Source organism: Xenopus tropicalis, chromosome 7, assembly GCF_000004195.4.
Source record: "Xenopus tropicalis strain Nigerian chromosome 7, UCB_Xtro_10.0, whole genome shotgun sequence".
NCBI lineage: Eukaryota > Metazoa > Chordata > Amphibia > Anura > Pipidae > Xenopus > Xenopus tropicalis.
In genome coordinates this window covers 3848037-3874406 of record NC_030683.2, presented here as the reverse complement: position 1 = coordinate 3874406, position 26370 = coordinate 3848037, and the positions used below count along the sequence as shown (strand labels likewise).

General features: G+C 44.9%; 1 protein-coding gene across 2 annotated transcripts in view; it reads left to right on the top strand.

Annotated features, from left to right (window-relative positions):
* The window catches only part of ccdc186 (coiled-coil domain containing 186), a 57826-nt gene extending 32094 nt beyond the window's left edge, over nucleotides 1-25732 (top strand). For both annotated transcript variants that reach the window (XM_031905516.1, XM_031905515.1), the window contains exons 7-16: nucleotides 1423-1527; nucleotides 5379-5477; nucleotides 5629-5715; nucleotides 8641-8783; nucleotides 11044-11299; nucleotides 12618-12807; nucleotides 14473-14553; nucleotides 17674-17884; nucleotides 22934-23153; nucleotides 24505-25732. In XM_031905516.1, coding sequence (XP_031761376.1) covers nucleotides 1423-1527; nucleotides 5379-5477; nucleotides 5629-5715; nucleotides 8641-8783; nucleotides 11044-11299; nucleotides 12618-12807; nucleotides 14473-14553; nucleotides 17674-17884; nucleotides 22934-23153; nucleotides 24505-24579 — 1467 coding nt within the window. In that variant the 3' untranslated portion in view covers nucleotides 24580-25732. The remainder of the gene's footprint in view (nucleotides 1-1422; nucleotides 1528-5378; nucleotides 5478-5628; nucleotides 5716-8640; nucleotides 8784-11043; nucleotides 11300-12617; nucleotides 12808-14472; nucleotides 14554-17673; nucleotides 17885-22933; nucleotides 23154-24504) is intronic.
* Nucleotides 25733-26370: the final 638 nt, after the last annotated feature.

The following is a 26370-nucleotide window of genomic DNA, read 5'->3' as shown; positions in this document are numbered from 1 at the left end:
AAGCATAAAACTTGTTTATTAAGAACAATTACAACAGCATCAGCGTTAAAACATTACACCATTGAATACAACTGTTGAGTATGTTAGTAGGCTTATTGCAGGAAGCACATCATACAAATAGAAGTCTAGATTGTATTACAACGGTAAATACATGACTTGTATTATATATAGTCAATAACATTGTCACCTTATTGCGTTTCCATACCATAGGAAAAGAAAAAGCAACCCGCTCGTTATTTGGATAATGCTAGCCATTTTCTCCATGGTTTTTTTTATGTTTCTTATTCCTCTAGTTTTTTTTTATATCAAGCTTCCTAATGTACATAAATGAGAACCATTGTGCATATATAGGAGGTATTGGGGCTTTCCATTTTTTTGTTGTCAATTTTTTGGCTATAAATAAACATTCACTGACAAATGACCATTGGTGTTGTATGAGCAATTCTTCAAGACCCACACTTAACAGGCATATATGAGGGGTTTTGGAAGGTCTACCTCTAGGACTAAAGGGGGCCATACATGGGCGATTCTAGCTGTTGATATCAGTCCTTTAGATCGATTCGGCAGCTTATCTGCCTGTGTATGGGCACGAACGACTGGTCTGCCTGACCGGCATCTGGATTGGATCAGAGTCCACATCGGCTTGTTGATGCGGTCTCTGAACCGACAGCACCTATACCTTCCGTTCTAATTTGGCTCTGGGGTCAAATGATCAAATTACTCCCCCTCCCACATACGGGTGGGCGATATCCAATTACCCCCCCTCCTAAGGGTGGGCGATATCTGAAGAAGATCCGCTCGCTTGGTGACCCCGCCAAACTAGCAGATCTTACAGTGCATGGCCACCTTAGGTCTAATTTATTTAGAACTTTAGTCCAATATGTCAGTGGTTCCCAACCTTTTTTGCACCACGGACCGGTTTCAAGCAAGACAATTTTTCCAAGGACCGGGGATGGGGGGTGCAGCGCAACTAGTGCTAGTTAAATTTTATATTATGCACTTTACTATTAATATTATTATTAAATACAGCTTAATAAAGTACTTTGGTCCTTGTCGTAATCGGTAGAAATCTTCCTGGGCTTCGCATAGCTATTATCATGGCTGTGTAACGCATCAGGGAGTTGGGATCACAAGTAATTGGGACCAGAGGTGGCCCGGTGCAGCACAGCCCACGGCCCGGCACCAGTCCCCGGACCGGTGGTTGGGGACCCCTGCAATATGTGGTTAACACTGGACAGTCCCATACCATATGTATTAATGTGGCGTTTACTGATACACTCCCTTTATCCCCCCTTATACGGCTGATTAAAACGCAGCTCTTGTTTTGTTTTCTCTTATCGGAAACAAAGTGACTTGTGGGACATGGGAAACATTTGCCTATTTTCTATTTATGACTACGCTTTTGTTTCTTTTCCTCTACAGGAAACCAAAGATCGTCTCCAAAACACCTCGATAAAACTCAATCAAGCAAAAGAAGAAGCAGATCAAATACGCAGGAACTGTCAGGAAATGATCAAGTCATATAAAGTACGGGCAGTTTTATTAACCCTTGAACTGTTTAAAGAAATGTAACTTTTAAAGAACATGTAAATCCCCCACAAAAAAAATGTAATCAGTGACCAGCCTCATTAAAATCTTTAATTACCTGCTACTCCTGTTGTTTAAAGGTTAATAGAAAGGTTGCAGCATCCCCTTAATCACTTAGGATTCCTTCTCCCCCTCTAACCTGCTCAGCCCCCTCCTTTAGGAATTGAATGGCTCTTGGCTTACTGAGCATGTTCCATTCTCCTAAGCTTAGGTTACCTCCAGTCTAGCAGCCAATGAAGAGATGGCACCACTGGTTTCCATTAAAAACTTTGCTCTAGCTGTGCACTCTACTGGAGAATAAAGTTTTTTTTTCTCCTGAGCTCAGTTGAGCCATTACAGTGCTCAATTCCAAGCAGGACGTTTTATTAAAGTAAGTTCTGCCTGTGTAAAGGTCCCCATACACGGGCCGACTATAGCTGCCGATATCGGTCCCTTGGACCGATTCGGCAGCTAATCGGCCCGTGTATGGGGTGAGCAGAGCGGTCTGGCCGACCGATATCTGGCCTGAAATTGGCCAGATCTCGATCGGCCAGGTTAGAAAATCCGGTCGGATCGGGGACCGCATCGGCTCGTTGATGCGGTCCCCGATCCGACTGCCCCATTGCCGCCCACATAATCCGATCGTTTGGCCCCAGGGCCAAACGATCGGATTATTTTTTTTTTTACCTAAATGCTCCCTGATATCGCCCACCCGTATGGCCACCTTTAGCCTGCATTCTTCACTGCATGAACTTTTCAGCACGCAGTTCTGTTTGCAGATGTAAATGTCACTGCTGATGAGGGAAAATGGCCGCTGGGTGAAAGCTGCTTTTTGTTTTAGGAAAATGTGATGGTGCTGGCGAATGGAGAGGATAAATGCAATACAAATAGTGGGGTTTGGATGGGGGAGAAACACCCAACTTATATACATGGTAATGTAGTGTTAACATGTCCTTTAATGTTAATTTATAGGGAAATTATCTCAGTCTCCAACAGGGTAGTTTTATCAGTTCATTCACGGGGCTTAGCAGTGACCAGAGCTCTATCAGCAATCAGAACTTTGATTTAACATCTGCTCTAATCCTTCGCTGTCAGCTGCCCTGTATCTGTGTGTTTGTCTTGGTAAATAGAAAGCATTTAAATGCTGCTATGTTGGAGCCGTGCCAGTGAAATATATAATACCCTCCCTAGTGCCTAGGAACCAGAGCGTTAAGCTGAAACTAACTCTCCCATTAGCAAATAACCAGCAATGCTTTGCGTAAGCCCAGTAAAAGGAAAAAAAACTATAATGAAAAGATATATTTCCTTTTTCTTTAATCCTCACTGCCAGAGGTTAGACGTTTGGTTTATTTCTATTTAAAAAAGTATCCAATTTTCACTAGGCTTTTGCTAGATATGGCTATATAATGCTTGTATTTGTATGCCGTGTCGGCATTATGTTTACCGCCCTGTCTATTGCATTTCTCGTTGCCTCCTCAGCACCTGAAGACACACAGAGCTACTTAGTAGCAGCTACTAAACCCCAGAAAATACCCTGCCATAGACAATACTGAGAATTGCCTCTGCTAAACACACATAGAGACAATTATCAGTAAATGATCAGCATTGTCTGTTTCTGTAGCCGTGACAAGTAGCTGCTACTAGTTGCGCCTTGTGTCTTCACCCTAAGGGTAAGGACCCACGGAGCGGTTCACATATATATCGTGTACGACTAACCGCTCCAAAATGGCTTTCCACCAGCAACAATAGGAGTCGCCAGTGGAATCTGGAAAGGACACAAAGGGCTTTCCACTGGCGACTCCTATTGTTGCTGGTGGAAAGCCATTTTGGAGCGGTTAGTCGTACACGATATATCTGTGAACCGCTCCGTGGGTCCTTACCCTTAGTGTGAAGACACATGGAGCAACTAGTAGCAGCTACATTTTCACGGCTACTAAACTCCAGAAAATACCCTGCCATAGACAATACTGTGAATTGCCTCTTCTAAAACACGTAGAGACAGTTATCAGTAAAGGATTGGCATTGTCTACTTTAGTAGCCACAAGAAGTAGCTGCTACTAGTATCTCCGTGTGTCTTCACCCTAAGGGCTCTGGCACATGGGGACAAATCTCCCTGTTCACAGGCGACTAATCTCCCCGGATTGCCATCCCACCGACGAAATGCCTCGCGAGGCAACTTCGGCGATTTGCTGAAATCGCCTGCGCAGCGTGTGCCATCCCACCGGCGACTTACATTTTCGCCGGTGGGATGGTAGTTCGGGGAGATTAGTCGCCCGTGACAAGGGAGATTTGTCATGGGCGACTAATCTCACCGTGTGCCAGAGCCCTAAGGGTGAAGACACACAGCTACTTAGTAGCAGCTACTTGTCACGGCTACTAAACGCCAGAAAATCCCCTGCCATAGACAATACTGAGAATTGCCTCTGCTAAAACACATGTAGAGACAATTATCAGTAAATGATCAGCAATTGTTTGTTACTGTAGCTGTGACAAGTAGCTGCTACTAAGTAGCTCCATGTGTCTTTACCCTGATAGCTTGTAGTGGGGCAGAGATTGCATCTAGCACTGTATGCACAAAACTTGTGCCCAATTCTTTCCCTAATGATAACTGCTATTACTACAGCATTTTGAGCTGAGGATCTGTAAGGACAGATAAAAAGTGCTTATAGCAATAGGCCATGTCCTGATGTCCTGTGAAGTCTAGCCAATCACGTGCCTCCACTGACTTTCCTTGGGCCCATATCTGGTGCTGAAGCATTTGGCTTCTGTCGGGCAACTCTGTGTGACCTAGCAAGAACACTGGGCTGATTAATGTCCCTTTAACCCTATATAATTTGCATTTCTCTTATTATTCATGGATGCAGGTCTCTGCCCCGTAGCGCTTACAATCTAAATGGGAGGCTTGTATGCTTACATTAAACACCCCACGTATTTGTCTTGTGACTTTTTCCTTTTTATGCTGGTCAGTGGCATAACTGGGCCCCCCTGCAAAAAAATCTAAGGGGGCACCAACCGGGATGCAGGTATTTAAAAAAGAAAAGGTAGTAGAGGAGTGGGGTTGGGGGGACTACAATACAGCAGACCCCGTGGTCCGGCCCCCCTTTTCACCCAGGCCCCGCCTCCTGGGACCACAGGGTCTGCTGTATAGCGATTTACGCCACTGGTTATGTAGGGGTGTGTGGCTGTACAGACAATGACCTATATGGCATTATGTTGCTAGAGTCACGTAGCCAGAGAAGCAGTCACAGTGCCAGTTGGAAGGAGCTGTAGTGTTTATTCACTGACTCAGGGAATACCTGCTGCGGTTTCCTCCTTTCATCCCCTGCCCAAACTGCTCGGCCCCTGAGGGAAGGGACACTCTCTCCTTAAGGGTAAAGACACACAGAGCTACTAGTAGCAGCAACTTTTTACAGCTACTAAATGCCAGAAAGTCCCCTGCCATAGACAATACTGAGAATTGCCTCTGCTAAAACACATGTAGAGACAGTTATCAGTAAATGATCAGCATTGTCTGTTTTAGTAGCCACGACAAGTAGCTGCTACTAGTAGCTCTGTGTCTCTTCACCCTAACAGGACAGGTTACACTTTTATTTTCACTTCTTTGCATTTGCTTTATTTATTTTTTAATTTGGCAGTTGTCACTTCCTACTTGAATGCTCAGTTTATGCAGTTTGACTGATTGATTTTTGAACTTCATGCAATAACGGATACTTCTAATCCGTAAGAATGTAGAGCATTAGACACAGTTGCAACTCTTTTATGGATAGTTTGATGGAGCGAAGCACCAACCCGCTTTATTTTGTTTCATCCAGGAGTCTGAAGAGGTGAAATCCAATGACCTAGATGCAAGGCTGAAAGTGACCAAAGTGGAACTAGAGAAGCAAATGCAGGAGAAGTCGGACCATCTGGAGGTGATTATAGCTCCCTGCTGAATGGGTTCAGTTTGTCAGTATGATTGGCCATTTACAGGTCTCCTCTTGCCTTTGGCTTAGATGTTAAATCAACCTGCCTCATATCGTTTTAGTTTCTGCAATTGTATTTTTTTTCTGTTTATGGATAAAGGTGCATCAGGCAAAGATAAAAGAGCTGGATGACCTGAAAAGGACATTTACAGAAGGCATGGATGAGCTCCGGACACTGCGCACAAAGGTACCGGTCTTGTCCTGAATCTGGGGCTGGCTGCACAGAGGTGATGGGAAATTAAATTCACTTCCTGTGCTCAGTTTTACTCCATGAGTTCGTGAATGCTGTCACTTCCTTCTGAGCCACCCTTTATTCAGCAAACCCCTTCCACCTACCTTCTGCCCACTGTGCCACAAAGATCATAATTGTAATGTGTATGGCCACCCCAAGCACTCCTCATTACAGTCAAGCCATTCGTTAAGGTAACTATACAGGTCAGATTTAAGCCACTGATTCGAGTCATTTAGGATGATTCAGCAGCTTATCTTCCCATGTATGGGGACCCCCAACGGCCTACCCAACCACTATCAGGCCGAAAATCGCCCAGGTGTTGATCAGAAAGGTGTGATTTTTTTTTTTAGTTGGATCAGGGACCCCATTGTCTTATTGCTGCAGTCCTCACTATGACCGCTCCTATCTCTTGTAGTTTTAATTTGGTCATTTGGCCCTAGGGCCAGCGGTGGGCATATCAGGAAATGATCCGCTTGTCTGGCAACAGGGTCGGACTGGGGGGCGCAGGGCCCTCCGGGGCTTCTGCCTCACCCCAGTCCTCACCCCCCCAATGGCCCCCGCCACCTTCACACCGCCCCTCCCTCTGCAGCGTGTTGAGGGAGGAAGACCAGCGGATCGTGGGAGCGCCCTGGGGGGCGGCCCAGTCCGATGCTTTTTGGCAGTCTCACCAAACGAGTGATTTGTATAATGTATGGCCACCTTTACCCGTATTCTTCAGCACTTAGGCTGCTCCATCTCTATGTCCTGTATTGTCATGTCCATTTGCTCAAGCATGGAAGACTTGGTGGGACTTTGCTTAAAGGAGAAGGAAAGGTAAAAACTAAGAAAGCTCAGAAAAGGTCTATGTAAATACAGCCATAAGCAGTGAAAGTCCTCTATCAAAATAAATGCAGGATTTTTCGTCTCCTTTTTTGTAAACATGTTCTTGGGTATCTGACTTCCTCTCTCAGAAAAATCCTTCATTCCAGGGTCCGGAATTTGCGCAGTTTTTTCCTCTCTCCCCTCTCCTGCTCCCCCTACCCATAAGTATTCATAAAACTCACTCCTCCCACCCTTAGGGATGTGTGATCTTAGCTACAAGGGCTAGAGCTGCAGCAGGAAGCTACTTAAAAAGGCAGCTGCTATCTTAAACAAACAGAGAGAGCTTCTAGGGCTCTTTACTCAGATATGGTAAAGCTTTCTGCAGATTAAATATAGTGTTATAGGTGGCACTAATGTGGCGAATCTATCTAAAAAAACATTTTTTTATTTTACTAACAAAAGACAATTCTAAGAAACTTTAATATACATTCATTCATGCTTTTTAAGTTATTTGTATATATAAAAACAGTGTTTGTCCTTTTCTATTTTCTGCCCTGGGGGCTTTGGCTTTTGAAACAATGTAACACAAGGCAGGCAGCAGCCTGACAGACCTGGCTCGGGGAGACTGACCTTTGCACCATTGTTGAAGAAGTCATAACCAGACATTCAGCGAATACTACTCTCAATAACAATTACATTTACAAAACTTTCAATGAATTCATATTGGAAAGTTGTTTAGAATTATGTTTCCCCATCTTGGATCTCGTTAGGCCGTCTTTTGTGTGTCAGTTTGGTTGGAAATCATTAAGCAGAAATTGAGGCCACATCTGTTATTGAATCTGATGGTCCAGGGATGATTACTAAATTCTGATGGTTTCTGTGCAGCCGTGTAATATCAATCTACATGAGCCTTGTATTGTGAATGTTAATTTCTATACATATTGAATGTTGTCTGTCCCTAAGGTCAGGTAAGTGACAGTAGCCCAGAGCTGTGACAGAAAAGTATAAAAGTCAGGTAAGTGACAGCTGATACACAGAAAAGTATATGGGGAGCTACTGGGGGCAGAAGCACAGATCTTAACAAAGCACTCAGAATTGCCCTTATTTATTTTAATAGCAGTTACCTGGACCTGCAAGTGCAGCTTGGGTTCCAGACAATTGCAATTCAATGAATAAGGGGTGATTGTAAGTGATTTGTCACTTGCCATGAATTCACCGGTGTGGCCCTGCCCTTAAAGGAGAAGGAAAGTCATTTTGCCATTTTACTGCCAATAGATTCGCCACATTAGTGCCACCTAGAACACTATATTCAGCAGAAAGCTTTACTAGACCTTAGAAGCTCCCTCTGATAGCAGCTGCCATTTTAGCTTGGTCTTGGTAGCTTCCTGCTGCAGTTATAGCCCTTGGAAGCTCAGATCACACATTCCTAAGGGAGGGGGGAGTGAGTTCTTATACATTCTTATTGGAGAGGGGAGCAGGAGAAGGGAGAGGAACTGAGCAGACTCAAGCCCCAAACCTGAAGGAGCCCTAAAAGACACAGAAGAACATGTTTACAAAAATGGAGACAAGAGATCATGTGTTTCTTTTGATAGAGGACTCTGTGCAGTGTTTCTGTGAGTGCTTATGGCTGTATTTACATAGACCTTTCTGATAAAGCCTGAAGTAGGGTTGTGATACAGAAGATCCTAGCTGTTTTATTTATAGGCAGGATACTGCCTAACAAGCTCATCTCCTTACACAAGAATAACAGATTTATACTTTTTGAAGTTAATTATCAGTGATGGCCACAAATAGTGTTGGTTTCCCTTTAATAATCCTTTCGCTTGATTTGTTATATTGCATACACATATAATGGACCCAGAACAGAGCCAGGAAGAATTTGTGCAGCCCGCAGAGTGATTAGTTCCCCCCCACTCTCTATTTAATCATTCCCTATTGAAAGCAGAGTGTTTGTACATCTCTGAAATTTTCCATCAGGCCTGTAATAACAAACCATGAAATGCTCCATTTAGGGCCTGTCACTTGTCAGTCTCAGGGAGCCAGGAGAATTACACTTATTAACTACGCTTTGTCACTCAGGTGAAGTGCCTGGAAGCAGAGCGTCTGAGGACGGAGGAAGAATTATCCAAGTATAAAGAACTGATTAACCGGCAAAAGGCTGAAATCCAGAATCTACAGGACAAGGCCAAAGTTCTGGATCAGCAAGAGGAGCAACATCAGAGGTACCAGACCCGGAACTGTCATTGTCAGTGTTCCCTTTGGGCGCCCCAAATGTGCTTTTGTACTGTTTCTGGTGTGCGCATATCAGAATATGTACTAAGATATAATTGCCCCTTATTGGGGGCAGAACAGTCCTATTGGGTTTATTTAATGGTTAAATGATTCCCTTTTCTCTGTAATAATAAAACAGTACCTGTACTTGATCCCAACTAAGATATAATTACCCCTTAGCACTCAATAGTAAGAAGTCCGGCTTGGGACTCCTCCAGTTACATGGGAGTAGGAGAAACAATAGGTTAGCTTAAAGCAGTTCTAATGTGTAGCGCTGGCTGAAAGCTCAGACTCAGGCACACTTTACTGCTGCGCTGCAAGTTGGTGTGATATCCCCCCCTCCCCCCCCCAGCAGCCGATCAGCAGAACAATGGGAAGGGAGCAAGATAGCAGCTCCCAGTAGGTATCAGAATAGCACTTAATAGTAAGAAATCCAAGTCCGGCTTGGGACTCCTCCAGTTACATGGGAGTAGGAGAAACAATAGGTTAGCTGAAAGCAGTTCTAATGGGTAGCACTGGCTGAAAGCTCAGACTCAGGCACAAGGCACTGAGATGGCGCCTACACACCAATATTACAGCTGCAAATACATTTGTTGGTTCAAGAATAAAAGTTTAAATGGCAGAGGGAATTATTTGCTATGAAAACAGTGTCATTTAGAGATATAAAGAACCCCATAAAAATATATATTTTTTTTGCTGCACCCAAGTCTTGTAATTGATAGAGCAGCAGAGAGAGTGTAACTTTATGTGACAGAGAGACAGAGGCGTTTATGGAACAATAAGTAAGTGCTGCCTCAGTGACCGTATAATGGAGATTGTATGAAAGTGACCGGAAAGCACTGGAAAAGGGACACTCTGCCAGATGTATAAAAGCTTTGCTTCCAAGTTTCCATGTCTGATATAATCCCACTGACAGTATCCAGATGATTGAATCTCAGGCGATATCCGTCCCAGTGTTCATCTGTCACATCGTGTCCCATTTCCTTCTTTATTATTACTGATTGTTTTGGCCAGTGTGGAAAATGTTAGAGCTTAAAGGAGAAGGAAAGGCATGTTGACATTTTACAGTCAATACATTAGCCACATTACTACAAGCTAGAAACACTATATTTACTCTGCAGAAAGCTTTACCATACCTGAGTAAACAGCCCTAGCAGCTCCCCCCAGTTGCTTAAGATAGCAGCTGCCATTTTAGCTAAGTAGCTTCTGTGCTGCAGCTCTATCTGCTGGTAGCTCAGACTACACAGAGTTGGAGGGAGGTGCAAATTCTGATGGGAGGGTTGAGTGAATTGTGATGGGAAAAGGGGGAGGTGAATTCTGATGTGGAGTGGGGGAGCGAATTCTGATGTGGAGTGGGGGAGCGAATTCTGATGGGGAGTTGGGGAGGGAATTCTGATGGGGAGTGGGGGAGGGAATTCTGATGGGCAGTGAGGGAGCGAATTCTGATGGGGAGTGGGGGAGCGAATTCCTGATGGGCAGTGGGGGAGGTGAATTCTGATGGCAGTGGGGGAGGTGAATTCTGATGGGCAGTGGGGGAGGTGAATTCTGATGGGCAGTGGGGGAGGTGAATTCTGATGGGCAGTGGGGGAGGTGAATTCTGATGGCAGTGGGGGAGCGAATTCTGATGGGGAGTGGGGAGCGAATTCTGATGGGCAGTGGGGGAGGGGGTGAATTCTGATGGGCAGTGGGGGAGGTGAATTCTGATGGGCAGTGGGGGAGGTGAATTCTGATGGGCAGTGGGGGAGGTGAATTCTGATGGGCAGTGGGGGAGCGAATTCTGATGGGCAGTGGGGGAGCGAATTCTGATGGGCAGTGGGGGAAGCGAATTCTGATGGGCAGTGGGGGAGCGAATTCTGATGGGAGGGGGAGCAGAAGAAGGGAGAGAGGAGAGAGAGTGACTTGTGCCCCTGCCCTGAAGTATTTTTCTGAGAGCAGGAAGTCTGACACCGTAGAACATGTATACACAAAAGAAGAAAATAAATCTTGTGATTCTTTTGATAGAGGACTTACTTTTCCTTCTCCTTTAAAGCAGTTGAACGTATTTCTGAGCCACTTATCTGGTGTTGCTTTGTATCCGGCATTTTACACTACTTTTCATACCCCTATGTTCTTTGCCCCTTGAATCTCTTCCATAGATGTGTACAGCTATACTTTTCTGTAATGGATTTTTTTCTCCACACCATATAAGTGTTGTTTTTCTTTTACATTTAGGGACAGACAAGAAATGGAAAGCTTGCGGGACGAACTAAGCAGCCTGAATTCCGTCATCTCCGACCTGCAAAGCGACATTGAAGGCAGCAGGACAAGGGAGTCAGAGCTTTTGGGATTCACAGAGAAGCTGACCAGTAAGAACGCTCGGCTCCAGTCTGAGAGCAACTCCCTGCAGGCCCAGTTGGACAAACTGACATACAGCGAGAGTGAGCTCCGCAGCCAACTGGAGCAGCTCAGGCGCGAAAACACTGATCTGGTAGGAACAATGCACTATGTTTATTCAAACTCTTTTTTTAATGAAATCATCCATACCTGTTATAAGTGTATTTAAAAATCTGAGCCGTCGATCATATATTGCCTGCCCCGCCTCTAGAAGCAGGGCAGGCAATACAGTATATGATTGACGGTTCAGATTTTGAATTACAATTACGTTAACTTTCCATTCAGCACTTCCTAGATATCGCCTAGATGGCAAATGCATAAGATTTTGGGGGGATTCAAAGCTTCCCTTAATAACAATGTACCCAGAATGGCGCTGGCCTGCTGGCTGTGACTGTAAATTCCAAGACTGAAGGGAAAAAAATAAATAATTTTATATAGTGTTTAATAAATAAATATAAAGCAAATAAATAAATATAAAGTTTATTCTGCTCAACTAACATGATAGAAAAGGATTTGGCATTATGTTTTAGGGTGACAGGTCCCCTTTAAACATGAAACCAAATAACTATTGCTCTGTGAGGCTTCAGTTTTATTTTGATTGTTACTTTTTATTACTTATCCCTCTGTCTTGGCCATCCTTTATTAATAACCCTGTCTCTCTTTCAAACCACTGCCTGGTTGCTAGGTTAAACTGGACCCTGGCAACCAGATAGCTGCTAAAATTCCAAACTAGAGAGCTGCCGAACAAATGCTAAATCATTCATAATAAAAATGATAAAAAATGCAGACCAATTCAAATTGTCTCAGAAATCATAATAAAAGTTAATTTAAAGTTGAACTACCTCTTTAACATTCTGCTTAGTGTAATGTAATCCAAGTTGGCTTTTTCTTAGAAAGTCAGAGAATTTAGGATTATTGGCTTTATTTTCTTGAAAGGATCAGTGTTCCATGTGACATAATGTTACACACCCAGCCCCACATGGTATACGGATCTGAGTAGATTTCCATTGGAACAAAGCCTATCTGAGCAACAGAAGGTAAATACGAATGAGCAGACATAGCCTTTGCTTGTTCTGAAACACACAGGGGAGGAAAGAGAAGCCCTGTTATGCACTATTGGCGAGTGCGGTGGCGCCGCCCTGCTGAGCAGATTCTCAACATACTCGGGGATTATTTTCTAAATCCGTTACCAAATGAGTTTTAGGAACAATTTTAGGATCCATCTGTATACCAAACCGACTCCAACAACTAATTTGCATATGCAAAATAGGATAAGGAAGGGCTAAAGGGCACAACTTCCATGTTAATTGGCTGAATCCAAATCCTGCTTAAAAAGGCCCAATCCTGGATTTATTGCATCCCTTATACACTAATAATACATCCTGATTTTTTTCTTCTATTTCTTCGCACAGAACGGGCGACTCATATCAGAGGGAGCACAGCAGAAAAAGGAAGTGCAAGCTCTTCAGACAGAGTTGGAAGAGCAACAGAAATTGGTCGCCTCTTTAAACACCCGAGTAGATGAGCTAAAGAATGAGCTGGCGTCCCAGAAACGGAAACACGCCGTCAACCTGAAGGACCTCACCAAGCAGCTCCAGCAAGGTAATGTCTGCGGGTCCTTGTCCTGTCCTGTTAAGGTCCCCATACACGGGCCGATTGTAGCTGCCGATATGGGCCCCTTGGACCGATTCGGCAGCTTATCAGCCCGTGTAGGAGCAGAAACGACGGCCATAACTGACTGATATCTGGCCTGAAATTGGCCAGATATCGATCGGGCAGGTTAAAAGATTCAGTCGGATCGAGGACCCCAAAGCAACTGCCCCATTGCCGCCATTATAATTCAGTCATTTGGCCCGAGGGCCAAACGATTGAATTAGCCTACACATTCCCCGATATCGCCCACCCGTAGGAGGGGATACCGTGTGAAGCAAATCTTCACGTGTATGGGGATCTTTAGGCCACATAATACAATAAACAGCTCTTTATTTTGGGGGGTTCTCTCCCACCGGCGTGTGGGATATGTAGGCTCTTAGGAAAAAGATTTGTTCTACCCATTATGGGAAAATTAGGTTGTTTCATATCAACTGTAGGTAAGTTTGTCTGCATTTAACTTTATGGGTCGCTTTGAGACTTAAGTTGCAAAAAGAGCAACATTTTTAGCTACTCAACTCCACCCTATCAATTTACAGCTAGGCCCTATATATATGTGGATTGCCCTGAGTAAAATGGGGTTTCAGATTGGTGCACCCTGAACATGAGTATATGAGGGGGGACACACTGTATGGCTGCCTTCTGGTCTGGACTCTGAGCCAAAATAGCTCCTGGCATTTCAAGTACCCAGAGGCCCAAACAGCCCCCCCACCAGCCCAATAAATGACTTTGGCATCTTACAGGAACCCCTCTGGCATTAGCCAGAATCCACATTAATTAAATCCAAAATAATTGTTTTGCCCCCACTAGGATTAATTATAGCCTAGTTGGGATCAAGTACAGGTACTGTTTTATTATTACAGAGAAAAGGGAATCATTTAACCATTAAATAAACCCAATAGGGCTGTTCTGCCCCCAATAAGGGGTAATTATATCTTAGTTGGGATCAAGTACAGGTACTGTTTTATTATTACAGAGAAAAGGGAATCATTTAACCATTAAATAAACCCAATAGGGCTGTTCTGCCCCCTCTAGGATTAATTATAGCCTAGTTGGGATCAAGTACAGGTACTGTTTTATTATTACAGAGAAAAGGGAATCATTTAACCATTAAATAAACCCAATAGGGCTGTTCTGCCCCAATAAGGGGTAATTATATCTTAGTTGGGATCAAGTACAGGTACTGTTTTATTATTACAGAGAAAAGGGAATCATTTAACCATTAAATAAACCCAATAGGGCTGTTCTGCCCCAATAAGGGGTAATTATATCTTAGTTGGGATCAAGTACAGGTACTGTTTTATTATTACAGAGAAAAGGGAATCATTTAACCATTAAATAAACCCAATAGGGCTGTTCTGCCCCAATAAGGGGTAATTATATCTTAGTTGGGATCAAGTACAGGTACTGTTTTATTATTACAGAGAAAAGGGAATCATTTAACCATTAAATAAACCCAATAGGGCTGTTCTGCCCCCAATAAGGGGTAATTATATCTTAGTTGGGATCAAGTACAGGTACTGTTTTATTATTACAGAGAAAAAGGAAATTGTTTTTAAAAATTAGAATTATTTGCTTACAATGCATCACTGAATCCATTTCATGTAATTTCCGCAGCCCGCAAGAAGCTGGAACAGGTGGAGAACGGTAGCTACGAAAAGGAAGTCAGCAGCATGGGAAGCCGTTCCAGTTCCTCAGGTAAAATCCCTGGTTTCATTAGATTCATAATTGCCTTGGTTTCTCTTTTCCTTTTGAAGCTTTGAAGGCAGATTTTTTTTTTTTTTGCCTGAATAAACGTTTTTATTTGCACAATTCTGTGAGTGCTGAGTGACAAATCACAAGTCATTAGACCCAGTCTTTTATTTGTACAGTTTGGCCGTGTTGATTCACAAATAAAACTGATTCAGCCTTTTGGCTCTTGGATCAGTTGGTGAGATTGCCACATAAATATCTTTGTTCTACTTTGTGGCCACAAAGGTCCTTATTGGCAATATATTAGTCATAATTTTGCAAGCTGGAATGCTATATTTATTCTGCAGAAAGCTTTACCATACCTGAGTAAAAAGCCATAGCAGCTCCCTCTGTTTGTTTAAGATAGTAGCTGCCATTTTAGCTTGGTCTCAGTAGCTTCCTGCTGCAGCTCTGCTTGCTGGAAGCTCAGATTACACAGCACAGTTGGGAGGGGGAGAGAGATGAGGTGGGGTGGGGGAGAGAGGAACAAACTAAGCAGACTTGTGCCGTGCCCTGAAGAATTTTTCTGAGAGAGGAAGTCTGATACAGAAGAACATGTGTAAACAAAAGAAGAAAAGGAATCCTGTGTTTCTTTTGATAGAGGACTCAGTGCAGTTTTCTGTGAGTGTTTATGGCTGTACTTACATAGACCTTTCTGCTAAAGCTTTCTTAAGGTGGGCGTACACAGTAATATTTGCTCGTTTAGCAAGGTCGCCAAACAAGCAAATCTTTCCCCCTTATATGCCTACCTTGGGTGGGCGATATCATGCTAATGTGATTGTTTGGTCCTTGGGCCAAATTATCACATATCAGTAAAGGGCATAAGAAGGGTCAGAGCCGCTGTAGTCTAGCCTGTCCAGTTGCCATTTGGCTCATTTTTGTCCACATATCAGTCAGGGGGCCCCATACACGGGCAGATAAACTGTCGAGTCGGTCTGCCTGTGTATGGCCGCCTATAGTTTTTCCCTTTCGTTCTTTTTTATGATTATACCGTTGAGTGACTGCATTTGATTGAATCTATAAATAACCATTGCAAGTAAGGGTAAGCTGCTGGGAGTTGTTAGCTAACCGCTATCGAGAACAAAAACCTACTCTTAGCTGCATATAAATTGGCAGCTTCCATGTTCTTGTCAAAAGCGTATCTGCATGAAATAACTGCCATCAAGAGCTACATTAGGCTCCTAATTACCTGCTCAGTCACAGCTCGTTGTCATTTTTCCAGTTAATCCTCCTTTGCTTGTCTTGCCTTGAATAATGCAGTAATTACCTGCAGGCTGTTAATGCATAGATTAATACATTGCTATGCAGGGCCGCCATCAGGGCGGTACAGCTGTCCCGGGCCCGGGCAATTTTTACTTTTAAAGGGGGCCCGGCGGTGCTACAGTTTTCTTTGTAGCTCGGGCCCCATTTAATAAAATCCGGGCCCTTTCATTGGTCAGCTAGATGGTTGCACCCCGTGTGTACGGGTGACGTCTACGCACGGGGCGCAACCTTATAAAAGGGCCTGTGTGCATTCGCGTGTAGACAGAAGTGTAGAAGCGTCGACAGTGAAGGATACGAAGCCACCGGAGAAGCAGCCGAAGAGCAGAAGTAAAACTGCTGCTGGGCACCAATGTATTAGGGGGGGCCGCAGGGCACACTGACTTATGGGGGCACTGCTGCTGGGCACCAATGTACTAGGGGGGCACTGCTGCTGGGCACCAATGTACTAGGGGGGCACTGCTGCTGGGCACCAATGTACTAGGGGGGCACTGCTGCTGGGCATCAATGTACTAGGGGGGCACTGCTCTTGGCACCAATGTACTAGGGGGGCACTTCTGCTGGGCACCAATGTATTAGGGGGCACTGCTCTTGGCACCAATGTATTAGGGAGGCACTGTTGCTGGGCACCAATGTATTAGGGAGGCACTGTTGCTGGGCACCAATGTATTAGGGGGGCCCTGGATACCAATGTTTTAGGGGCACTGGCTACCAATGTTTGTGTGTCCTTTGCACTGATGGGAGAGGTCACTGGGGGAGGGGCCATTATGGGGCAGAGCGTGGGAGGAAGAGGAGGGCCCTGAAAATTTTGTTGTGAGGGGCCCCGTGATTTCTGATGGCGGCCCTGTTGCTATGTCCTTGACGTCCTGCTCTGACCCTTTGCACAAACGTTGGGAAGAACAGAAAGGAGGCCAATTACGAGATCCAAAAAAAAAAGTGTTGTCTTTATACAGGGTTCAGACTTGGTTGGGCACGAAACACCTCTTGAGGCCATGCAGTAGCCATGCAGTATCCATGTAGTATCCATGCATCCCTGGTGTCTGAATGATCAGCCTGTGGGCCCGATACTGAATGACTGGCCATACCTGCTTGGCCGCATTTCAGCATGCCATTAGTTCAGCCCAGGACCCTGAATAGTTCCAGCCACACAGAGTGAAGATGAACGTGAAGATGATGATATCACTCCAACTTGCAGCGCAGCAGTAAAGTGTGCCTGAGTCTGAGCTTTCAGAAGGAGCCGGCATTTCAAAATATAACTGCTTTCAGCTAACCTATTGTTTCTCCTACTCCCATGTAACTGGAGGAGTCCCAAGCCGGACTTGGATTTCTTACTATTGAGTGCTATTCTGATACCTACTGGGAGCTGCTATCTTGCTCCCTTCCCATTGTTCTGCTGATCGGCTGCTGGGGGTGGGGGGGGGGGGGGATATCACTCCAACTTGCAGCGCAGCAGTAAAGTGTGCCTGAGTCTGAGCTTTCAAAAGGAGCCAGCATTTCAAAATATAACTACTTTTTATTGTTTCTCCTACTCAATGTACTTTCGGTCGCGTAATAGTAGCAAAACAGGGATTTTCCTGCTTGGGTGCTATTCTCATGTCTACCACTAGGTGGGGTTTAGCAATGCAAATGATTTTTGAACTCATTTTGATGCTTATAATGCTGTAATCTTCTCCAGCCTTTAGGAAAGGTGATTTTTGGCAGGTTAAGAGGGTATAGGGTGCCAGAACGCATTGCCTCTCACTGTATTTAATGTATTTGTTCAGTCGGGTCACATGTTTCTATTTTGTTTTGAGTGCTCTCACCCAATCTCTGTATTTTTCCCTACAGGGTCCCTTAACGCTCGAAGCAGCAACGAGGACCGATCTCCGGAGAACAGCGGCTCCTCGGCGGCAGTGGACAGCTTCCCGGAAGTGGACAAAGCCATTCTAATCGAGAGGATCATCCGGCTGCAGAAAGCGCACGCCCGCAAAAACGAGAAGATCGAGTTCATGGAAGATCACATCAAGCAGCTGGTGGAGGAGATAAGGAAAAAGACAAAGTACGTATGACCGGCACCGCCGGTTCCGACTCACAACCCATCGGCCGTGCATTCTAACACCAATGGTTCTCCCCCAGCTGGCTGCTTGCACTCTCACTGCTCCTGTTTCCACCCTGACATCTCAGCAAATAGGGATTTTTTTTTCCCACTTTACTAACAGTGTAAATCTCTCATGGTGACTGTGCCCTGATTGGCTCTCAATTCTTCCCAGTTCCACTCACTAATCCGTACGGAACCTGAGCTTTCTGCACTAACTTCATGGGGATCTCCGGGCTTCTTGTAACTTTGATTCTAATCCTGTTAATTCAGTTTGTCTTCCTTCATGTCCTGTCACTTATACTGTATCAATTTCATCTCTGTATGTTGATTTTATTTTGTTTTATAATTTAAGAATGTCATTAGCTGTCATGGTTTTATTTATTTCACTTTGTTATAATTTGCGGAATAGTTTTATGGTGTCTCTCTGTACAGGCTATGAGCAAACTTAGGGGGCTGTTCCTGCTGAATTGTGCTTAGTACAGGGGAATCCCTATGTGCCATAGTTTTATGGTATCTCTCTGTACAGGCTATGAGCAAACTTAGGGGGCTGTTCCTGTGAATTGTGCTTAGTACAGGGGAATCCCTATGTGCCATAGTTTTATGGTATCACTCTGTACAGGCTATGAGCAAACTTAGGGGGCTGTTCCTGCTGAATTGTGCTTAGTATAGGGAATCCCTATGTGCCATAGTTTTATGGTATCGCTCTGTACAGGCTATGGGCAAACTTAGGGGGCTGTTCCTGCTGAATTGTGCTTAGTACAGGGGAATCCCTATGTGCCATAGTTTTATGGTATCTCTCTGTACAGGCTATGGGCAAACTTAGGGGGCTGTTCCTGCTGAATTGTGCTTAGTACAGGGAATCCCTATGTGCCATAGTTTTATGGTATCTCTCTGTACAGGCTATGGGCAAACTTAGGGGGCTGTTCCTGCTGAATTGTGCTTAGTACAGGGGAATCCCTATGTGCCATAGTTTTATGGTATCTCTCTGTATAGGCTATGGGCAAACTTAGGGGGCTGTTCCTGCTGAATTGTGCTTAGTACAGGGGAATCCCTATGCTGCCGCAGTTCCTTGGCATCCATGGCTCACATTCCCCTATCCTGGGCTAGCAGCACCTGTTCTAGATAAATGTCAACCTGAAAAACTGGAGGGAAGTTACATTACAGCCATAGGCCTGTGTATGTATGTATGTGTATATGTATGTGTGTGTGTTTGTACATGCGTGTTACTGTCGTGTTGCAGTCTGTGAGTCTTTGCTTCTGTCTGTGTCGCAGGCTGATTTGTTGTTCTGCATGGAGCTGTAAGTTATTATTATATTATATAGGGGCCACATGTCCTGCTGCAATTTAGATATTTTGTACCAATCGGAAGCACCAGTATTTTATTTACAATCATTTCATATTATTATGTTTATTATGTGTTCCTATGTATAATAAATCTCACAGGATTCTGGGTGTGACTTATATTAACCCCACCCACAATCCCAGCAGTCTGATATAATGCAGTGGGTGAGGCTTCTGTTGGCTCCTCCCACGCAGAACCAAGCAGCCTGGGTTGCCTTCTCTCTGCCCCTGAGTGTTACATTTTTTTATAGAAACGAATAAAATGATTATTTATTTAATAGTAACGAGCTTCTATTTTGATATATATGTGTTTGCTGGATATACATGAGCCCAGCCCGGGGGATTGTGGGTAATGCTGGCGTTCTCTATTAGCAGCAAATGCTAACAGCTACTGCCTTATTATTATTATTATTATTATTATTATTATTATTATTATTATTATTATTATTATTATTATTATTATGGGAAAACAGGCTGCCAGCTGGCTTGTACGTAGCAGTGTAATAAGTTACATACCCATTGCACTGGACATAGAGTGTAAGCTCCTATGAGCAGGGGCAGCTGCTTCTATGGGCACAGTATAGAGCTGTAAGGTATGTCCCTCCAAAACCCCCAGTGACACCCATATTGGCTGTATATGTCACATGGCATCAGGGAGGGCAGTGCTTGTAAAAAGCTCCACCCACTTACCCAGCATTCTTTACAAAGCCCCCCGATAATGTTTACTTCGGCGGGACTGATAAACACTGGGATCTACTAATAAAGCCTTTTCCTCCTTGAATTAAACACGTGACCCAAAGCATTTCTCTGCCCCCCAGAATATAAATATTAAGATGGTAATGTAATAAAAGGCACTAAGTTTGCCCGGGAGCAGTAACCCATAGCAACCAATGAGAGATTTGTTTTTAAATAGGTGACCAGTAAATGCTACCTGATTGGTTGCAATGCGTTACTGCTCCTTGGCAAACTTTCTGCCTTTTATTACATATGGAGGTAAGATTCCTTAATAAGGTCACATGACTGGATCCCATCCTGCCTCATTCTGGTGATCATTTCTTATATTTATCAGAAATATCTGTGCCAATCGGAGCAGGGGGGTCTGTTAGGGGCTTATAGTGCAGTGATCTCTGCTTTGACCCTCAGCTACTGTGTCACTGTGGTACTGATGTACTAATAACTATTAGTGAATTGGGCTTAAAAGACATAAATCCAATAAGTTCGGCCTTTCAAAAACAAAGGAAGACATAAGAACCTCCGACAAGGGCACCAAAGCGGAACTTTGCCCCTACAGTGGCATAAATAGATGTTACTGGGACCACAGCAAGTTCAATTTATGGACCCAAATTATTGGTAAGTTCATCTGTTCTACCGCCTTATATTTAAATTGCTCATTAATTAGGGGTCACTAGGCCCTTTATCATCCTGGGCCCCCCTGCAAATGCAGGGTCTGCTTCCTCTGTAGATATGCCCCTACCCATATGTATAAATACAAATATACAGAGAAGGAATGTTCTGGGCACACAATAAGCTGTACCCCCATACTGTACTGTCTAAGGGAAACACTATGGCACCCCCTACCCATATGTATAAATACAAATATACAGAGAAGGAATGTTCTGGGCACACAATAAGCTGTACCCCCATACTGTACTGTCTAAGGGAAACACTATGGCACCCCCTACCCATATGTATAAATACAAATATACAGAGAAGGAATGTTCTGGGCACACAATAAGCTGTACCCCCATACTGTACTGTCTAAGGGAAACACTATGGCACCTCCTACCCATATGTATAAATACAAATATACAGAGAAGGAATGTTCTGGGCACACAATAAGCTGTACCCCCATACTGTACTGTCTAAGGGAAACACTATGGCACCCCCTACCCATATGTATAAATACAAATATACAGAGAAGGAATGTTCTGGGCACACAATAAGCTGTACCCCCATACTGTACTGTCTAAGGGAAACACTATGGCACCCCCTACCCATATGTATAAATACAAATATACAGAGAAGGAATGTTCCTTTTTTCTTATTGATTTTCTTTCAGTTTCCTGATGGGATAGCCATAATATTAATGAAGCGGTACTTATTGTTATTACTATATACAGACTTACTCCTCATTGCATAATTCTATTACATTTGCAGTCCACGCTTTAGGCCCATCTCGTGCCGCCGCTAATTTGTCTCCCAGGGGATTACAGAAATCTTCGCTGTCTCCAATAAGGCAATTAGGGAAATCCCCAGATCAATACAACGTATAATAACAGTATTAACCCTTGCTGTTCTGATTTCTGTCAGTAAATTTTCCCAGGCCTTTGTTTATAATACCCACTGTATCTGCCATTACTAAATGGGGAAACAAAACCCTTTCTTCTTATTTCTTTATTAGTTCATTGTCCTTTCATATAAATTGATGGTTCTGCCTTTGTATATGGGCAGTGAATGCTCCTCTTTCCGACATGAGTAAAGGTCCCCATACACGGGCCGATTATAGCTGCCGATATGGGTCCCTTGGACCGATTCGGCAGCTTGTTGGCCCGTGTAGGGGCAGAACCGAGGGGCCTGGCCGACCCATATCTGGCCTGAAATTGGCCAGATATCGATCAGGCAGGTTAGAAAATCCAGTCGGATCAGGGACGGAATTGGCTCGTTGATGCGGTCCCCGAACTGACTGCCCCCCTGTAATACACCAGATCCATTATTTTTGGGTCCGGCCGAACCCTGAATTCTTCATGAAAGTTTTGGCCAAACCGAATCCCAGTTTGCATATGGATATTCGGCTACAGAGGGGTTAAATAGAACCGCATAAAAAATTTTTTTGCTCCCCTGTTCATGTAACCAAAAGTCACGTGATTTTAAGTAGGGATGCACCGAATCCACTTTTTTTTGGATTTGGCCGAACCCTTCATAAAGGATTCGGCTGAATACCGAACCGAAGCCGGTATTTAGGTTTTGGAAGAGTTAAATCTGGGGAAAATGGGAAAAATTTTCAACTTCTGTGTTGACGTGACAAAAAGTCGCATGATATTTCGGATTCGGTTTGGCTGAATCCGAATCCTGACGAAAAAGGCAGAATCTTTGCCCAATCCCAAACCGAATCCTGGATTCGGTGCATCCCTAATTTTAAGGATGTGGTGCGCCCAGAGGCATGGAGTCGGCCCAATCCTGCCAAAAAATGGCAGAATATTCGCCAAATACCGAATCCTGGAATTCGGTGCATCCCTAGAATTAACCTGTTGAGCTCTGCTGTATGTTTTCCGGGGCTTACGGGTGAGCAGACGTCCGTTATGCAGGGAATTCTACCTGTACTCATAATCTCATAAACTGCCAGCTTTCCCTCTCTCAATTGCTCGCAAGAACCAGGAAGTTGGAAAATGAAACCACTTATTTGCCTGTGTTTATCATAGTTTTTCTTACTTTTTTGCCTAGATTATTATTTCCAGCTCAAGTCATGTTATACTCTCTGTCCTTTAGATTAGCAATCCAACCTCTGCTAACCAGTCATTTATTTCTATTCAGTCTGCTGGTACAATTGCAGCCTCTCGGGGTCCCTGGCCGCCCCAGGCATTGAGCATCATCGGCTTCTTTAGGGGACATGGTCCTTTGAGCTCATTGTTTGTGTATGTGAAGTCATATTGATCAGTGTTGTTCTTACAGAATTATCCAGACTTACATATTGCGGGAGGAAGCTGGGACTCTGTCGTCTGAGGCCTCCGACAACAACAAAGCCCACCTCAGCAAAAGGGGGGGAATTATGGCTTCCCTGTACACCTCCCACCCGGCCGACAGCGGCCTCACCTTGGATCTGTCCTTAGAGATCAACAGGAAGCTGCAAGCGGTGCTGGAAGACACGTTGCTAAAGAACATTACCCTCAAGGTGAGCAAAAAGAAAGAGAAAGATTGTCAGTGCTTAGCTGGGCTACACAGCGGGGTATTTATATAAACTATAGTAGGGTTTCTGTAGCAAACACCCCAGCTGTACCAGTGCAGGAATGGCTGCCCCCGGGGCTACACAGCGGGGTATTTATATAAACTATAGTAGGGTTTCTGTAGCAAACACCCCAGCTGTACCAGTGCAGGAATGGCTGCCCCCGGGGCTACACAGCGGGGTATTTATATAAACTATAGTAGGGTTTCTGTAGCAAACACCCCAGCTGTACCGGTGCAGGAATGGCTGCCCCCGGGGCTACACAGCGGGGTATTTATATAAACTATAGAAGGGTTTCTGTAGCAAACACCCCAGCTGTACCAGTGCAGGAATGGCTGCCCCCGGGGCTACACAGCGGTGTATTTATATAAACTATAGTAGGGTTTCTGTAGCAAACACCCCAGCTGTACCGGTGCAGGAACAGCTGCCCCCGGGGCTACACAGAGGGGTATTTATATAAACTATAGTAGGGTTTCTGTAGCAAACACCCCAGCTGTACCAGTGCAGGAATGGCTGCCCCCGGGGCTACACAGCGGGGTATTTATATAAACTATAGTAGGGTTTCTGTAGCAAACACCCCAGCTGTACCAGTGCAGGAATGGCTGCCCCCGGGGCTACACAGCGGGGTATTTATATAAACTATAGTAGGGTTTCTGTAGCAAACACCCCAGCTGTACCAGTGCAGGAATGGCTGCCCCCGGGGCTACACAGCAGGGTATTTATATAAACTATAGTAGGGTTTCTGTAGCAAACACCCCAGCTGCACCAGTGCAGGAATGGCTGCCCCCGGGGCTACACAGCGGGGTATTTATATAAACTATAGTAGGGTTTCTGTAGCAAACACCCCAGCTGTACCAGTGCAGGAATGGCTGCCCCCGGGGCTACACAGCAGGGTATTTATATAAACTATAGTAGGGTTTCTGTAGCAAACACCCCAGCTGCACCAGTGCAGGAATGGCTGCCCCGGGGCTACACAGCGGGGTATTTATATAAACTATAGTAGGGTTTCTGTAGCAAACACCCCAGCTGTACCAGTGCAGGAACGGCTGCCCCGGGGCTACACAGCGGGGTATTTATATAAACTATAGTAGGGTTTCTGTAGCAAACACCCCAGCTGTACCAGTGCAGGAATGGCTGCCCCCGGGGCTACACAGCGGGGTATTTATATAAACTATAGTAGGGTTTCTGTAGCAAACACCCCAGCTGTACCAGTGCAGGAATGGCTGCCCCCGGGGCTACACAGCAGGGTATTTATATAAACATTACGAAACTGAGTGTCCCCTTTTTCTCTCCCCATCAGGAGAACCTTCAGACCCTCGGTACGGAAATAGAGCGGCTCATTAAACAGCAGCATGAGACAGAGCGCAGAATGTAGCCATTGAGAGACTCCTTTGACCTGTTGCTTCCCAGCAGAGGCCTGTGAGGATCGTATGGGTTGTTTTTCCTCCTCTTCACCCCTGAACCTTAACCCTCTCAGCGCCGGAAAACACTCCTCTTACCAGGTGTATGGAATAACGAGTGGGGGGCATCGCTGGAGGTCTGAACAGTCGCTGGCGCTCTTTGCGCAGTCGCCCTCCCAGCGAATAAATCGTTCACCCTGGAATGGAATTATCCAAACAAAAGCACTTGCACTACCACTCACGCTTCCACATTTAGTTTGTCTGGTTTTTTCCCTGCAAAATAGCAGAAATGGGGGCAAATCTTTGGCAGCCAGATGCCCTCGCAAGTCTCGTGACTACTGTGCAGCACCTTTGGCCACAAACAAAAGCTTAAAAAGCCTTGGGAAAGGTACATAAGGGCTGATAGGGATGTCCCTTATCTGTGGGGATTACAGCTCCCTGTAGCCGCCGGCTGTGCCGCCCTGGCCTCCCTGCCTGTGCCCGTCGGTGCTGGTACGTGAGGCCTGAGCTGTAACTGCCATAGAGGCTCGGGATAGGGATGTCCCTTATCTGTGGGGATTACAGCTCCCTGTAGTCGCCGGCTGTGCCGCCCTGGCCTCCCTGCCTGTGCCCGTCGGTGCTGGTACGTGAGGCCTGAGCTGTAACTGCCATAGAGGCTCGGGATAATAACGTTACACACAGCCAGGTCTGTCGCACAGACACAAAGGCACCGTATTAGACTTCATTATTCTCTGAGTGCCACAAAAACCATCAAAGGGGACTGCTGTTTGCCATTGGCCGTGATTTAATTACACCCTTGATCTATTGAAAAGTCTTTCGTTAACTCGTGCTCTGGGTGTTTTAATCTGTCTCCCTAGGGATCCTTTGATGATTTCCTGCTCTCTCCATGGATACTGCGTTAGACGTCACCTACCTGTCTGCCCGGCAACTGCCTACAGTTCCGCTGCGGCTACTGAGCAGAACCTTCGGGCTAGTCGGTGTTCCCCCAAGCCAAAGGGGTAACCGCCAGAGCAGGGTGAAAAAAAAAATGTTTTCATTTTGCAACGTTCCCTCCTGGATGTGAATCATTGTTTTAATATGAATATTTTATGGGTGTATAATAAGAAAGAGAATATTTTTCCAAGTGCATTTATTTGTATTTATAGATTTGTGTCGGTTTCGTCGGTAGCTGATGGCGGCCCCGGCACCTTCCCCTGCCTGTAGCTGGAATGTGCCCAGTCTGCATCGGAATTATGGCCCAGTTTATAAACAGTATATTTCACTCTAAATAGCCGGCAAGGTATGCGGGGATGGAGTTATGTGCGCAACAACGGGCCAGCCTATGGACTTTTAAATCTAAACAGAACTCGTGGCATTCTCCCTCGCGTGATTGCAAACATTACAGTGTTGGGGTGAAGACACACGGAGCTACTTAGTAGCAGCTGCTAAATGGCAAACAATACCGAGTATTGCCTTTGCTAAACACACATAGAGACAATTATCAGTAAATGATTAGCGTTGTGTGTTTCTGTATCTGCTACTAGTAGCCTTGTAGCTCCATGTGTCTTTACCCTTAGGGTGAAGACACATGAAGATAATTAGTAGTAGCTACTTGTCAAGGCTACTAAAGGCTCTGGCACACGGGGAGATTAGTAGCCCGCAACAAATCTCCTGTGTCTCGGGCGACTAATCTCCCCGGATTGCCATCCCACCGGCGAAAATGTAAATCGCCGGTGGGATGGAATACGCGGCTCGAGAGGAAACTTGTGCAATTTCAGTGAAATCGC